Source organism: Manis pentadactyla, chromosome 6, assembly GCF_030020395.1.
Source record: "Manis pentadactyla isolate mManPen7 chromosome 6, mManPen7.hap1, whole genome shotgun sequence".
NCBI classification, from domain to species: domain Eukaryota; kingdom Metazoa; phylum Chordata; class Mammalia; order Pholidota; family Manidae; genus Manis; species Manis pentadactyla.
In genome coordinates this window covers 157595223-157609966 of record NC_080024.1, presented here as the reverse complement: position 1 = coordinate 157609966, position 14744 = coordinate 157595223, and the positions used below count along the sequence as shown (strand labels likewise).

Genomic DNA, 14744 nt, shown 5'->3' with positions numbered 1-14744 from the left:
ATCTTGGACTTCTGGCCTCTGGAATGTGAGAATGACCTGTTGGTTTAAGTCCCTGGTATGGCGATTTATTTCAGCACCGTGGAACCAACACAAATGGCAAGTGGTCTTTATTCCTTCAAGGACACCACGCTACAGCAACCACGAGGTGTCCTTTGCTCGAAGGCCCATGGTCCAGGAGGGTCCTGCCCAGTCCCCCCGAAGGGCCTGCAGGGGTGCAGCTGACACCTGTGTGCCACCTCCACCAGGAAGCTCACTTCCAGGCCAGCCAGGGCCAAGGGTGCCACACCCGGGCCACTCTTGCCTAACACAGCAGTCGCCCATTTGAGGGCTTTGCTCAGGGACCCAGTGGCCTGGCCTGCGCCCCCATGTCAGCCGCTGAGCTGGCGGGCCTCAGGCCAGGGGCCTCCTGCAGCCTGGGGACACAAGCTGCCTTCCGCAGGACAGTGGGCATCAAGAAGGGCACTATAGCTCCAGGGCGGCTGCCGCGGCAGAGGAAAGCGGAGCTCAGGGGCCTCCGACCCAGTGGGACCCCAAAGCCCACCCCCAGCTTTTCACCTGGGTGAGGCGGCACCTTCTGCTTTGCGCAGTCTCATTTGATTTGGGCTTTGGGATTCTGTCAGAACTGATGGGATCCTAGCTCATACAGGAGCCATGGCTAGAGGACAAACAGCAAACAACAGGGCCAGACAGGACACTTTCCTGCTCTGCTAGGATGGCAGAGGATGGCTTCTGAGGCAGATAGCGGCCATCACTATGGCAAGGACAGCAGCGGAGGTGCAGGGGCTGGGCACCCTCCCTGCGGGTTCAGCCGCCAGGCACGGCCGCTCAGCAGCAAAGGCACCCTGCTCTCACAGCGGCTTCCCTCGGCGAGCACGGTGGGGTTGAGCTGATAGTGCTGGGCACCTGCGGGTTGTTAAAATGCCCCACAGGCCGGGAGGCACCAGCCTACTTCATGTGTGAGGAATTTGGCGCAGGCGCACAAGCCAGGGTGGGAGGTTGTGACCTTAGGGCCTCAGCTTCCCCGCTGTGCACAGCACCCGTCAGGGAGGGACCTTCCCTACGGCTGCTCTCCACGTCCAGGGTAAAGCTGGGGTGGGGCTCAGAAGCCACTTCCTAGCTCTGTGGCATCCGCTCTTGTCACCAGCCTGGCCAGTGGAAAATAGATCACATCTTTTGTTTCTGGGAAGGTTTGGGGTTGCGCCTACGAACTCAAAATGTTTTGCTCTTGCAAAATAATGCAAATAATAGGTTTGAATGACAATATTATAACTTTTTCCTTAAAATAGTTGGTCTACCTAAATCTGTTAAACAGCAACCCAGGTGAGCCATCTTTATCCCAGCCTTAGGCAGGGAGGCTGTTCTTACTCTCCTTTTCTGGCCCGAAAGTGCTTTCATTTTTACAGGCCGTGCAGTTCCCGGGAGGGGAAGTGCTGCGGGGGCCCCACCCGGGCCAGGCTCCGGGTCTGAGCCAGGAGCCCCTGCGTCCAGGGCTCCGCGGCCCCGGGGATCGCGGTGATGCCAGCCCAGCGTGGCTGGGGTTTGCTGAGCTTCCCAAACTATTTTTAAAGCGTTTTTGGTTCAATAAAGCTCTCAACAAGTTCTGCCAGGCACTTTTTCCGTTAATTTTTAAACCGGAGAGAATTTCAAGGGAGATTTAATCCATGTGCTTCTGACCCATCCACACTTAACTCATCAGGATGCTGCTTGGCCGTTTGATGTCCAGACAGCAGCTTTTTACAAGCCTGCTGAAGTCTTTTTTCTCCTTTGAAACAGGAAGTGGCGTCTTGCCAAAGTGTAAACAAGCATGAACCCCTGCTGAGACACCGCTCCCAGCCCCGCGCCCCGGAACCTGTCCCCGTGCCCCAGAGCGCCGGCGGGCACTGCCGGGCAGCTGGGCAACGCTGTGAGACCCGCTGCCGTCTGCTGCGGGCGGCAGGCTCCCCTGGGCCTGGGCCGCAGGCGCGCAGCCAGCCAGTGCCCTTAGGGGCCTTTCTTTGTTAAAGTCATGGTGAAGCCGCAGCAGAGACCGACTGTCCGCAGGCTCGGTGTTCGGCTCAGGGCCCCCTTGCATACCCTGCAGCTGGCCTCACAGAACTGTCCCTCCTGCCAGACTGGATCTCTGTCCGCATTTAACACCCCAGCCCTCCGGCCTGCCTTCTGCCTCCATGCATGTGACCCCCCGGGACCTCCCATGGGCAGAACCCCACGGCATTTGTCCCTGGGGCGGCACGTTCTACGGGGAGTGATGGGCTCACGGGCTGTAGCCTCGGTCAGAACCGCCCCCCTGCAGGCTGGGCCACCTCCCACCAAGCTTCTCCATTCAGCTGTGCGGGGACATTGGACTTGTCCGACCCTTGGGCTACTGTGACTAGTGCCATGGTGAGCGGGGGCCAGGTGTCTCTGAGACCCTGCTTTCTATGCTCAGAAATGTGTCCACGGTGGGGTTGCTGGATCCCTGCGGGCTCTGCAGACCCACCATACTGTTTCCACCACGTCTGCTCCGTGGGCAGGGGTGTGCCATGGCAGGGTGGCCAGGCTGTGTCCAGCCCTTTTGGGGGGTGATGGCTGCTGGCTTTGAGGACAGAGGCAGAGGCTGCAGGGCCATGGTGCCTGGGCGGCTGGAGGAGGCAGGGGCCACCTGTCCCCTGGGGCCATAGGCAGACACAGCCCTGCCACACCTGGATTTCACCCACAGCAATCTGCCCTCCAGGGCTGCAAGGGCAAAATGCATGCGGTGTGCGGTGGCCATTTAAGCTGCAGCAGAACTAATACAGACAGGCACAAGTCAGGGGACCACGTCTTTCTCCAACGGCTCTCTTCCAAGTGGCCCTTCGTCATTTCTCAGGCCGACCCAGGGCTTCCAGACACTTCCTCTGTTGGTCTCATTGAATCCATAGGCTCTGTGGGCTCCTGGTGGTCTGGCTGCGATGAGCAGACTCCTGCAAGGCTGGCAGGAGGCTCAGGGCTCGGGCAGAGGACACAGGCCCACTGCGGGAGGAACAGGGTCCCCCAGCTGGCTTGCGGGCTCTCCGGGTCCACAAAAGCCACACTGTGCGCCTGGCATTAGTACCTGGGAGCCAGCATCTCAGTCCCGGGACAGTCGGGAGGGTGGCCTGCTAAACCAGACGAAGCCCATCCAGTCACACTTGGCCGTGCAGAACCCCCACCCCGCGCTGGCCCCCGGGACCTGGTGTGGAAGGGGTTGTGCCCCAGAAATTGTGCCTGGAAGTCGGAATGCTTCTGATGAGGACTCCCACTGGGCTCGAGGTGTCCTGGTCTGGAGCTCATGGGGTTGTGGCGCAGAGGGAGCAGCACGGATTGGTCAACGACCACCGATCGGGGACAGAGCGTTTTCATCCAGCGCCTACAGCTGGTGTGATGTCAGCTTCACGATGCTGGACTACAGATCAACGCGTTAGGGGAAAGCAGAGGGCTGGAGGCATGCCCTGGGGCGAGCGCGGGGCCTTCTCGGCCCTCCGCAGACCCCTGCTCGCGGGGCGAAGGGTGTGGGGCACGGGCGGCTCAGTACGCCTGAGGTTTGTGGTCATTGCACTCTGATGGTGGATGCCGCCCGGCTCGGAGCGACGGGGGAGAGGCTGAGCCAAGCCCTGGGACCCTAGCCTGGGGCAAGGTGAGGGGGCTGCCCTTCAGCTGGGGTTTGAGGAGAACAGTGCTGCAGCGCCCCCTTCCCGGGGGGAAGGCGTTCTCCTAACAGCTCAGGGAACCTGCTTGCCCCCCATGTCTTCAAAGACAAGACCTCTGCTTAGGAGCCACGGGGAGAAGCCGAGTCATGGCAACAAGGCCTGGACACTGGCATCCTGGCGTCAAAGCCAGGGCAGGTGCTCCACAGTGAAGCTCATGTGTGTGGACAGCGGCCCTGAAGCTCTGCACCTGTGCCTCGAGGCCCCCAGGTTCACTCAGACCGCAGACGTCTCCTGAGAGCCAGCGTTTAACCCAGGACACCACAAACAGGTCTCTGACTTTCTCAGGAAGCAGTTTCCTGGCAGTGGATGGCCAGCTGGGCACTGGGCAGGGGAACAGGCTGACACTGCATGGCCTGACACCACACTACCCGGGCCCCAGCTTGCGTTACTAGTCGTAAAATTAAAAATGTCTCAGTGCCTGGCCGGTGCTGTCTCTGTACTTCAAACAGGGAAGACACCGAAAGGCATGAATGGATATTGAAAACCTGTACTGGGCTGGTGCCCCCCAATCCCTGTCCTCCCAGATCCTCAGGATGGGATGGTATTTGGAAATGGGGTCTCTGCAGCTGTAACGAGTCGGACAAGTCCAATGAGATGAGGCTGGCCTGCAGCGGGCAGGGCCCTACATGCCAGGGAACCTGGGTACAGACACCGGGGGATGACAGTGGGTGAGGGTGTAGGCAGCCTGGAGCCTCTGGAGGGAGTGTGGACCCCAGAACCGTGAGGCCTGGTCCACACCCGGGTCCTGGAGTCCAACCCAGCTCTTCAGGGTGCGTCTCAGGCTGCGTAGACCCAGGTGCAGGGCCCTGGGCCCTGCCTCTGCTCCCTGTGGCAGGCAGGAGCCCAACGCCCCAGACCTTGGGGGCCCCGTCTGGGCTGGCCTGAGACTCTGCTGAGGGGAGAATTGCTGGGGGCTGGTGGGGGCTGGAGGGGCCAAGTGTGCTCAGCAGCTTTTGGGGACCCAGTGGACCCAGGTGCTGCTCCCGCGGGCCCTGCGCTGCTGCTGGGGGTCTGGGGCACCCGCACTTGCTCCCTCCGCCCGGGTGCAGATCACCAGTGGGCTCTTCCTCCTGTCCTGGCCGTCTGGCAGAGAGAAAGGCAGCGGACAGAGGTGGGTCGGGGCTCATGGCTGGGCAGCCCAGGGGCCTCGGCAGGAGCCTGCTGACCCGAGCCTCGGCCTGCCTTTAGCGTGCTCTTCAGGCACAAGGGTTTCCAGATCTGGCACCATGCGACCCTCCCGCCCAGGGCCTGCATGGACCCTGCCCAGCATGTGTGTGCCCGGCTCCATCAGGACAGTTGGGGACGGGCTGACTCGGGAGCTGTGGCAGTCGGTTCTCTGGAACAGAGAGTGGGGACGCCTCTGTTTGCTGTTCTCCAATCACATGACCAGGACATTGGGGAAATTCTGCAATTGCTAGCGTTTTTAGGACTCGGGAAGATGCACACAAGACCTGCTACTCTGGGTCCTCGAGGAGGGGTCTTCAGGCCTGGAGACAAGTCACGAGGCCCTGGCACACACTCAGGGGTCTCCCACAAGGGGCACGTCTCCAGGAGACCCCAGCACGAGCTCAAGCACGAAGAGGGAGCCGTGGTTCCCACGTAGGCAGGGAGGCCCTGTGTGCACGGAGGGTAGACAGCACGCCCAGGGTCCACTGGGAACCATGTATTCTAGGATTCGGTCGTTCAAGCTCAAGATGTCCTGACTCTGTCCTCGGTGGTCCCCAGCCCAGAAACCTCTGACGGTGGCCGCAGGGAGGCACTTCTTAGTTTCTAGCACCATCTTCTGGAAGCTTCTGAAATTACACCTGCTCCCAGGGGCGCGGGTTTCCTGTTTGTCCAGAGCTCAGGCGCAGTCAAGGACTCACGCCAGCAGGGCGAGTGCCGGAGGGGCCGCCCACTCAGTGCTGCTCAGATGTTTATGAGTCTCGGGAGGGCAGTTACAGAGGCACCTTCCTAAGGACACGATTGGTGAATGTGTCCAGTCAGCCTGGGCCCTTCACAGCCCTGCGTGGACACTCGGTACCTCGGGTCACCACACATGGCCTGACCAGCGTCCGCACACCCTGGACAGAGGGACGTGAGGCTCCTTCCAGAAAGGAGAGATGGGCAGACCTGAAGGCCAGTGGGGCACTGGGACAGAGAGGATCTGGTGGGAAATCAGGGCATCCGACAGCATCTGCCTGTGTGATGGCCGGGCTCTGTCCCTCCAGGGCCGGAGGGACGTGCATGGAGGCCGGGGGCCTGGTGTTTCCGCAGCTTTTCTGAGTCTAGAATTATTCTGAGATAAAGCTTTTAGGAGAGAAAGTGCAGAAGTCCCAGAGGCAGGTTTTGGACGCGGGACCCCTGAGCCTGGCCCTGAAGGGACATGGCGGCCGACCATTCCCTGCCCGGGGAATCCCGAGGCTGTGCTGGGTCTCTGGCCATGGCAGCTGCCAGCCTGCACTGTGGGGTCCTGGCCAAAAGCCACGCTGAGTGGGTGAAGGCCTGTCCCCCCTGAGGCGCGGGGCTGGCCCTGCCCCCACCCACATCCAGGCCGACCAGTCTGGGGCTTGGCTTCATGTGTCAGATCGGGGTCATTCCTGAGAAGGGGCAGAGCGCCCGAGCTGCCGTCCGGGGCTTCGGGGGAGGATCGCGCTGACATCCCCGTGCCTGTTTCCCCCGCCTTCCTGCTGTCTGTCCAGCGTTTTCTGAGGCATCAGGTGACTGTGCTGCCCTGAGATGGGGACAAGGCCGGCCTGTCCCCGGGGTGGAGGTCTGCTCCTCAGGGGAGGCCCTGCTTGCTGCCCAGGAGCCTTCCTGTTTCAGGAGCCGGGGAGGAAGGGCAGAGTCCAGGACAGGTGCTCCAGCGCCAGGGTGGGGCAGGGCCCACCTGCCGTAAGCTCACAGCTCTGCAAACTGTGTGGCCCCTGTGAATATGGAGCACCGGCCATCAGGCACTGTGATGGTCACTCGTCCAGAGGAGGACAGGACTGTGGAGGACAGGAGTCACCCACCCACCTGTCTCCTACCTGTTCACCCGTCACCCACCTCCCCGACCCACCATCCGCATGTCCACTCACGTGCTCGTCTGCCCACCTGGCCACCTGTATTCTCACCAACCTGCCCCCTGGCCCCGCTTGGTGCCTCAGTGGGTGCTGGTGACAGCATGTGTCTGCCAGCTCCGGAAGACACCTCCTTTGTTAGTGTAAACTTGCCAACATCCCCTAAACTCAGGCCCACTGGCCTCTCCTGCATCACCCCGTGTCCAAACACCCACTTTGGTCAGACCCACTGTCTGGAGGCTGCAGGACGCCAATGTCGGCCGCCTCTGCATGATGAAAATCCTCGGGTGCGCCTGCCTGCCCCTCAGGCTACGCCTCTGCCTGAGCTCTGCTGGCCGCCCACCGCAGGACATGGCGCCCTCCACGTACCCACCACCCTGGGGCTTGCTCCTCTTGCTCACCCTGTTTCTTGAGGCTGTCTGCAGGTGTGTGGTTTCTCAGGGCACTTGGGCAAGCACGGCATATGCCCACCTCACCTGCCGCCGCTGCCCCCACTGAGCTGCCCTCCGATTACTCCCTACTCCTCGGCCTCCGCTGCCCCTGGGAGGCGCCCCTGCTTACTTGCCCTGGGCTCCTTTCGGGCACTGCTCTGCCCTCCCCGAGGAGAGCTGGCCGCAGGCTAGGGGACGGGTCAGTGCGGAGCTCCCAGCCAACGGGGCGAGAGGACAGTTATGCTCTGATCAAAGTGCACTCCCAGGCCCAGGGCTACGGGGTAACAGCGCTCACAGGGGGGTCGACCTGTTCGCCTGGACCCGAGTTGGCACGGCTCCACACGGAAAGCAGGGCGAGTGACCGGGGGGCACACAGGATGCCCGCAGAGCACCACCAGAAAGGCGGCAGGAACTTCGTGTCATGCGGCCGCTTCTGGTCCAGCATAGCACCCAGGGCAGGTGTCCCCAGGTCCCACCCCGTGCTGCACGACGCCCACCCGCCACCTCCCGATTCCGGCCCGCCTCCTCTCACACGACCTGTGCCTGCTCTGCGCTCTGGTTCAGCCTCATGCGTCCCTGTCTCTCCAGGCCAACGCCGGACTGTGTGACTGCCAGTCGCCCTCAGGTGCTGCTCCTGAGGCTCTGGGCTTCTCCCGGCACCGCCCCAGCCTCCGGGGCCACCCTGGCCAGCCACAACTTGTGTGACTGCAAAAGCCTCCTGCTCACGGTGCCCGAGCCAGCAGGTGATGCGTGGGCCAGGAGGTGGGATGCACAGGTGCTCACTGCTGTGGCTGGAGGCCGTCGTGGGAGGTGCTGCTGGGGGCCGGGCCGGGGCACGGGGAAGGGGCCCCCACCAGGCATGGAGGAGCAGCCCGGCAGGGACCCTGCGGGCCCGTCAGCAGGGAGGTGGGTGTGCGTTCTGGCCCTGACACCTGCCTGCAGCCGAGACTGGCGTCCAAGTGCGACTTTACAAATGTGAAAGGGCGGGAACCTCAGAACAGGTTCTACCCAACAGCCTTGGGACACACGTCCGCAGCGTGTGGACCACGCACTAGTGGCTCTGCCTGGCTGCACGCGGCTCTCCATGTCGGGAGGCCGAGGGTACGTTCCCGCTGCAGGGCGCGTGTCTGAGCGGGACCCGGCGCCTCAGCCTCCCCTGTGGGGCCACGGCAAACAGCATTCACAGCACCCAGACTTTATTCCAGCTGAGCACCCGTGACATCAAGGAGTCTGAATGTTAGGAAACTGCAGAATATTAAATAAATTTACAATTGTCAGAACACCAGAAGAAGATGAAAGTGTTATGGTAACAGTGAAATAATTGGGCTTGTTTTCAGTAGAAACTCAAGCTGGTTCAATATGGAAATTAAGTTTTGAAAAAATGGTAAGAAAGAACAGGGGAGGCGGGCCTGCCCCCGGGCAGTCCTTGGGGGCTCTGTGCTCACCCGTCTCCTGATGCCCCATGCCCACAGGACGACCCTGGACCACCCTGGGGGGCCGGAGGTGCATGGCCCTCAGGAGGTGAGCTTGGAGTAGCTGGGCGGGGACAGCTTCCGCTTCACGTACTTGAGGATGTAGAGTGGGAGGCAGCTGACCACGGTGACGGCTGACACTTTCCACACGAAGGTCACGGTTGTGATGAAGGCAACGTCTGCACAGAAACACAGCCACATGCCTAAGAGGCTGCGAGGCGGCCGCAGGCCATCGCACACGCGTGCAGGCCTCCCTGGGCCTGGACTGTCCTGGCCCCTCTGGGTCGGCATCAGGCATTACAGAGGTGGGCCCGGGGACTCTCAGGACTTCCCTCTTAGTTCTCCCTGTATGCCGGGTATAATGAACTTTCCTAATAGAAGAAATGAAACTGGAGTTCAGGGACCATGTGACTGACATCGCCAAACACCACTCAGTGGGCAGATGCCCTGCATGTCTGCGCCACTTGGCCAGGGAGGGAACACCCGCACGTGCCCGCTGACTCATCTGGGCCCACCTCTAGCTTTTAGGGCGCAGTGCCCGTGCAGGAGGGGCCTCCCCTGCAGGCCTGTCCTATGTGCGCCTCATCTCAGAGGGGCCCTCACCAGGCTCCCTGAAATTGCCTCCCGGTTACCTGAGACTCACCACAACACAGCTGCAGTGCAATGACTGGCTAAGTGAATTTGCTACGGGAAGAGGCCTGTGAGAAACCTGCCATCCTCAAGTGGCAGAGAGCCCTACAGACTCCTTCAGGAGGTGGGATCAAGGGGGGTCACACAGATGGCACAGGGGGCCCACTGGTCTGTGGGCAGGGCATCCGGGCCCACAGATGATGGGATCCTGGTCTGCACTGACCATACTGTGACAGACCCTGAAAGCATTTTCCAGGGGCTCGACTACTAAAAATTAAAAGGCAGAAATGTTGCAAGGAGTGACACACTGTGAGCCCTGGGCACGGCCCTCACAGGCCCTCCAGACGCCCGGGGCACCCCTCACCAGTGAGCCACAGGACCCAGAGGGGCCACGCGGGAAGAGCTCCCAGCCAGCGCAGAGAGTTATGGAGAAACCATGAGCAGAAGGGGTTGCTCTGATCAGTTACTGTCTCAATCAGCATCACTCTGAGAAATTCCTATACTCGTAAAGAAATGGTAACTTCACCTACCTAGGAAAGCTCCAAAAGACAGTCTGCCTATGCCTGTTTGAAGACAAAACAGGAACAAATGCAATGAAGGACAGACGGAGGGAGGCACCCGGACGTGCACGCGGTGGGCTGGCTGACAGCGAGGAGCCACATAGACAGGGAAATGCTTTGTGTCTGGTCTTGACACCTTTGCTTCACGTGTCACCACGTGATTTTTAAGCATAACTGAAACACAGTAATTAACTCCTCATACCTGTAAGGCATTTAATCAAACGTCCCCCCATCGGACCAAAAAGTTCCAAAGGGATTTATTCCCCAAATGCAAACCCACTTGGTGCCACTGTGCCTTGCACACCATGAAAGAAGTTTTGTCCATGTTGTCGGCACACATTTAAATGTAGCTTAAGCGTGTTACCCGGCCCTTCGAGGGCGGTGGCCTGGCCCCCAGTTTGCAGATAAGCAGGCCGAGGCTCACAGGGCAGCCTGCCTGGCCCACCCCTGTGCCCATCTTTGCCACCTCAGTTTTAGGGTGACTTCACGAATCCTTTTAGCCACGGACAAGGTGCGATATTTGCATTTGCTCCTCCAGTTTGGGTGATTTGCTTTGTGTTGTGTATGAAATACTAAACGGAGGGAACATGAGCATTGAATGAAATGCTGCGGGAATAAACCGACATTTCTCTCCTGCTGAATGCAGCGTGCGCTCACAAGGGACACGCGTGCGTTCTCTGTGACAGACAGTGTTAGCTTCCACATCTCCCATCTGTATCTTCACTGCTGAGTGGACCCAGGAGTGTGAACTCACCAATCTTCTACTTTTATAATGAAATTCCTTACTTCCTTGCCATTTATAATATGTTAGTTATGAAAATGGAACAGAATTCATGAACTGCTGCTGCCGACACCCACCTGAGCAGACTTGCACGGCTGAGGTGCGCAGGGCAGAGCTGCCCCCACCACGCAGCAGTTTGGTGTCACAGCCCATTCCCGCCAATCCACTTACTGGGAGAACGAGGTCTTACCTCTCTCCTAGGGAGGCCGCCTTATCCCAGAGGTGGCGGGAAGGCTGCTCAGTGACAGGAAATGGGCGTGGACTCCATTCAAGGGCCACACAATCCCTATGACGGACTTTCAATCAGTGCTGACATGCGTGAGGCTCGCCTGCCACTGAGCACGTTTGGGCCTGTCCCCGAGCTGAGGGCTGGTCTGCATCCGGCCCAGGTACCCCCGCATCACCAGCCCCCTCCAGGACGTGCTGTCACCCCCACCGCCACCTGGCCTGCCATGTGGCCCCATCTCTCCGAGGGTCTGAGAGACCCATCCCGAAGCACCCCAGGTGGGGACGCCAGCATCGCACAGGCGGGTCCAGCCGAGGCCCCCTAGTGGTCCCCAGGAGGCCCAGGGCCTTCCTTCCAGAGCATGTCATGACCACAGGTCTGTAGCCCCGGCACCAGGCTCACCTCGCTGTCCCGCAGGGGGGCCCTGCCAGGGACCTGCCTGGCGCCTCTGCTCCCTGTGTCCCTGCCAGGGCCCAGCGTGCCCACTCCTTGTGCCCACAGACACCTCATCCTACAAGATGCCAGCAGCCTCATGGAGGGGCGCCAGCAGCAGGGCGTGGGGATCAGTGTTTATAAACACGGCCCGCGGGGAGCTGCGGGAGCCTGCAGGCCTTGCATGAGGCCCCTCCAGAGCACAGCATGGAGGACGCTGTGTGGACAGGGCCCATCCCCGTGGCAGCCTGCTGAGGCCTCGGAAAGGGCTTCCAGCGAATCCCTGCCACCCGGCTCCCGCCACCCTGGCCCTCTGCCTCCAGGGCTCCCGCCTCCTCCCGCGCAGGCCCCCCACCATCTTCCCGGCCTCGGCCCTGCCTGAAGCTCCCAGGGGCCTGTGTGAGCTCGAGGCCGCTCTCGCTGCTGAGCCCTCACACCAGGCTGGTTTTGCTTCTCCCTCGAAGTGTCCAACCTTCTCTCTACCTCCTGAAATCTGGAGATGGGTGAGCCTGGGGCCCTGGCTCCCCGGCACTCTGACGCCCCAGCCTCGAACACCCCTGGGCCTGTGGGCTTGTCACGACAGCCCCTCCCGCGGTCCTGCTGTTCCGTCTGGACTGAGGATCGGCAGGACTCCGTTCTCTGGAGAATTCTGCCTGAGAAGTGCACTGCAGGCCCATGAGACCCTCTCGGTGCAGCACAGACCGCGGCCCTCAGTACAGGTGAGTGGGTGTGAAGGGAGGCTGGCTTGTGCTGAGCGCTGGCAGGGGGACAGCACGAGGGCGACCCGGCACGTCCGTGCTGCTCGGTCGGATGCCTGGCTTCAGCGGGAGCAGGGAGCCAGGCTCGGGCGGCAGTTCCAGCCAGCAAGAAGGGGCCACTAGCAGGCTCACACGAGGGAGACATGTGCAGCTCTGCTGACACGTACTGCCAGGGACGCGATGCAGTTTCCCCGCCTTGAAACCTCCACCTCAGACCCAGAGACATGTTCTCAAGCAGCCACTCGGCTGCATTTACAACGTGGACGTAGCAGTCTCTGCCCTGCTGGGGCTCAGCCGGGCCTTGGGAACCTTGGGGCACCTGGCAGCAGGCGGGCCCAGGACACACACACTGCCTGTGCTCTCGTCTGACCATCTGCTTGCTCTTCTCTCTGCCCTGACTTTTAATGCTTTAAAAAAAACGCTCATAGGTTTGTACTAGCAATCCCGTTAGCCACATCCCTGGACCTGGGACACCACGGGGAAGGCTCCCGTAACCTGGCTGGATGGACAGCTGGGCTTGATGAAGTGGGCAGGTGAGGCTGGGCCCTCTCAAGGTGAGTGGCCGTGAGGGACGCCCACGGCCCTGTTCCCAGGAGCCCTGATCTTGGGGGAAGGGGTGAGTGAGAATGTGGGGTTGGGCTCCGGTTGGTCCCCAGGATGAGGTGGAGCGCGATGGCAGCGTATGGCGGCAGCGCTCACCGGTGGGGGCCAGGCTCGGGGAGGGACCCTGGCCAGGGGCGGGGGATGGGAGAGGATGTGGTGACCCCATGCAGGGGGCACTTAAGAAGCTGCTCAGTGGCTGGGCTGCAGGTGGGGCCGAGGCCGCATGCACGGCGCCCTGCGGCCAGCGTGTCGAGAGCAGGCCGGGCAGGGAGGTGCTGCCTAGTCGGGTGCCAACCCCAGGCAGGGTCCCGCTCTCCTGCGGAGTGCCTGCCGCCTCAGTCACGCAAGAGGACGGACGAGAGCTCTTGTGGGGAGAATTCCTGGAAGCAGCATGACTTCAGTATATTTTTAAGCCAAGAGAGTGACAAGGTTAATTTGATAAATTATCGTAAGGAGTTTTTTTCACAAAAGCTTCCTACAAAACAAGCTTCTGTGTTGTGAAGCTTCCCAGTGTGGGTTTTACTGTGATCTGCAACTTGAGACAATGCAGTAAGAAGTAACGCTAAAAAATTTAAAAAACAGCAATAGGCAGTCACTCAAAAAGAATTCCAAGGCAACTTACCGAAATACTCGTTGAGAAAAGCGAGTGAGGCCACGTAGCAGCCCAGGCTGAGGAGCTCAGCCACGGCCATGAGCCAGTGCCAGGTCCGGATGGTCAGAGCCACCATCAGCAGCTCCGTGAGGACCAGGGCCGTGAAAGAGATGGCCACGACGTGGACGAACTCAGACTCGAAGAGCAGCAGGGCCCCGTACATGAGGACGCCTCCTAGAGGGGAGCAGGGGCAAGGACTGCCTTTGGGCCTGCACGGGATGAGGGAGGCACGGCGGACGGACTGGCGTCCCCACCGGAAGGCTGGGGCACATGCACACCCACTCTGCACGCTGGGAACGTTTCTTTAAATTCTGGATTATGAATAAAAAAGATGTGCAACCAGCCTGGCCAGTCAGAGATACGACGAGAAGCCAAGGCCTGGGGACCTTCAATACCTGGAAGAGCAGCTGAGCCCCCACTTCAGTCAGTGTGAATAGTTGCGCACTTTAGGGGGGCATATCTGACCTGCTAACTCCCTTCCAACCACCTGTCCTTTAGCTGGAAAGCCAGACAAAGGGCCAGCTGCAACTTCTGCTCACGTCTCAGTTTCTCAGTCCCGCTCTTGCTCCAGGAAGGAAAACCACTGTGTGGTCACACGTCTCAAGTGCTTATTAAAATCTTTCTGGATTAACATTTAATTAAAAACAGGTCTGTGTTTAGGTGACAGGCCCCAATAAAAACACCAGGCCTCGGGACCTTGGGAAGAGGCCCAGATGACCAGCTGCTGGAATATGGATTCATGAGGTGAACAGAAAGCAACGGTTAATGCTGATGAGATTTTAAGCTTTTGGAACTTAACTGGGAGGTCAAAAGCTATAATATTGCTAATAGAAGGCAAAAAAAGTCTCAGTGCAGGATTAGTACAGCCCATCTTACCTTGGTAAATACTGATTAAAACCCAGATGAGGAAGGTCTTGAAGGATAAGGATCGCCCCTAGGGTAAACAGTGGGATGGCTTGGTTAGCAGGGTGGACCACGCGCACGGCTCGGCTGCTGTGTAACTCCCCGGCCCATCCACGCGTTCCCCACCCTCCTGTCCTGCCCAGTGCCCAAGTTCTCCCCGGGGTGCACCTGATGGGGAGGCCGGGTGCTCGCCTGTTTGACCTTTGGTGACCCTGAAGCCACAGCCACGTGTTCCTCAGCTCCTAGAAACCCAGGAGTGGGTGTGTATGGACATTTACCTGCATTACGTGATGGAGACTTTCTGTGCAATAAAAACAATTTCCTTTCACTTTGTTATTACTTGGGGACAAATATTCCTATATTTAGTTTTTCATTTCTTCAGATGGAAAAGGATGGCCTATCACACTGATACCTGAATTTTTTATCCCTTGGATTCTTTCTGAAAAAAACATCCCATAAATGAGCCTAACAGAGACCCACACAATGCCTTCCTGGGGGACCTTCACTTTTGAAAGTCAGCCCAGGTCATTAGGGACGGGCCTGGGACAGAA

General features: G+C 59.9%; 1 protein-coding gene across 8 annotated transcripts in view; it reads right to left on the bottom strand.

The window, feature by feature from the left end:
- Positions 1-8355: 8355 nt before the first annotated feature.
- ATP9B (ATPase phospholipid transporting 9B (putative)) overlaps positions 8356-14744 on the bottom strand; it is a 220758-nt gene continuing 214369 nt past the window's right edge. For 5 of the 8 annotated variants that reach the window (XR_008998392.1, XM_057504303.1, XM_057504304.1 and 2 more), the window contains 3 exons: positions 14167-14224; positions 13261-13464; positions 8356-8827 (listed from right to left, as the gene is read on the bottom strand). Coding sequence is in view for 7 of the 8 variants with exons in the window: in XM_057504303.1 (XP_057360286.1) it covers positions 8691-8827; positions 13261-13464; positions 14167-14224 (399 nt within the window). In the remaining variant the exon portion in view is untranslated. Of the gene's footprint in view, positions 9020-9808; positions 9842-13260; positions 13465-14166; positions 14225-14744 lie in introns of those variants that run through there. The other 3 variants (XM_057504308.1, XM_057504306.1, XM_057504307.1) reach the window with 3 other exon arrangements.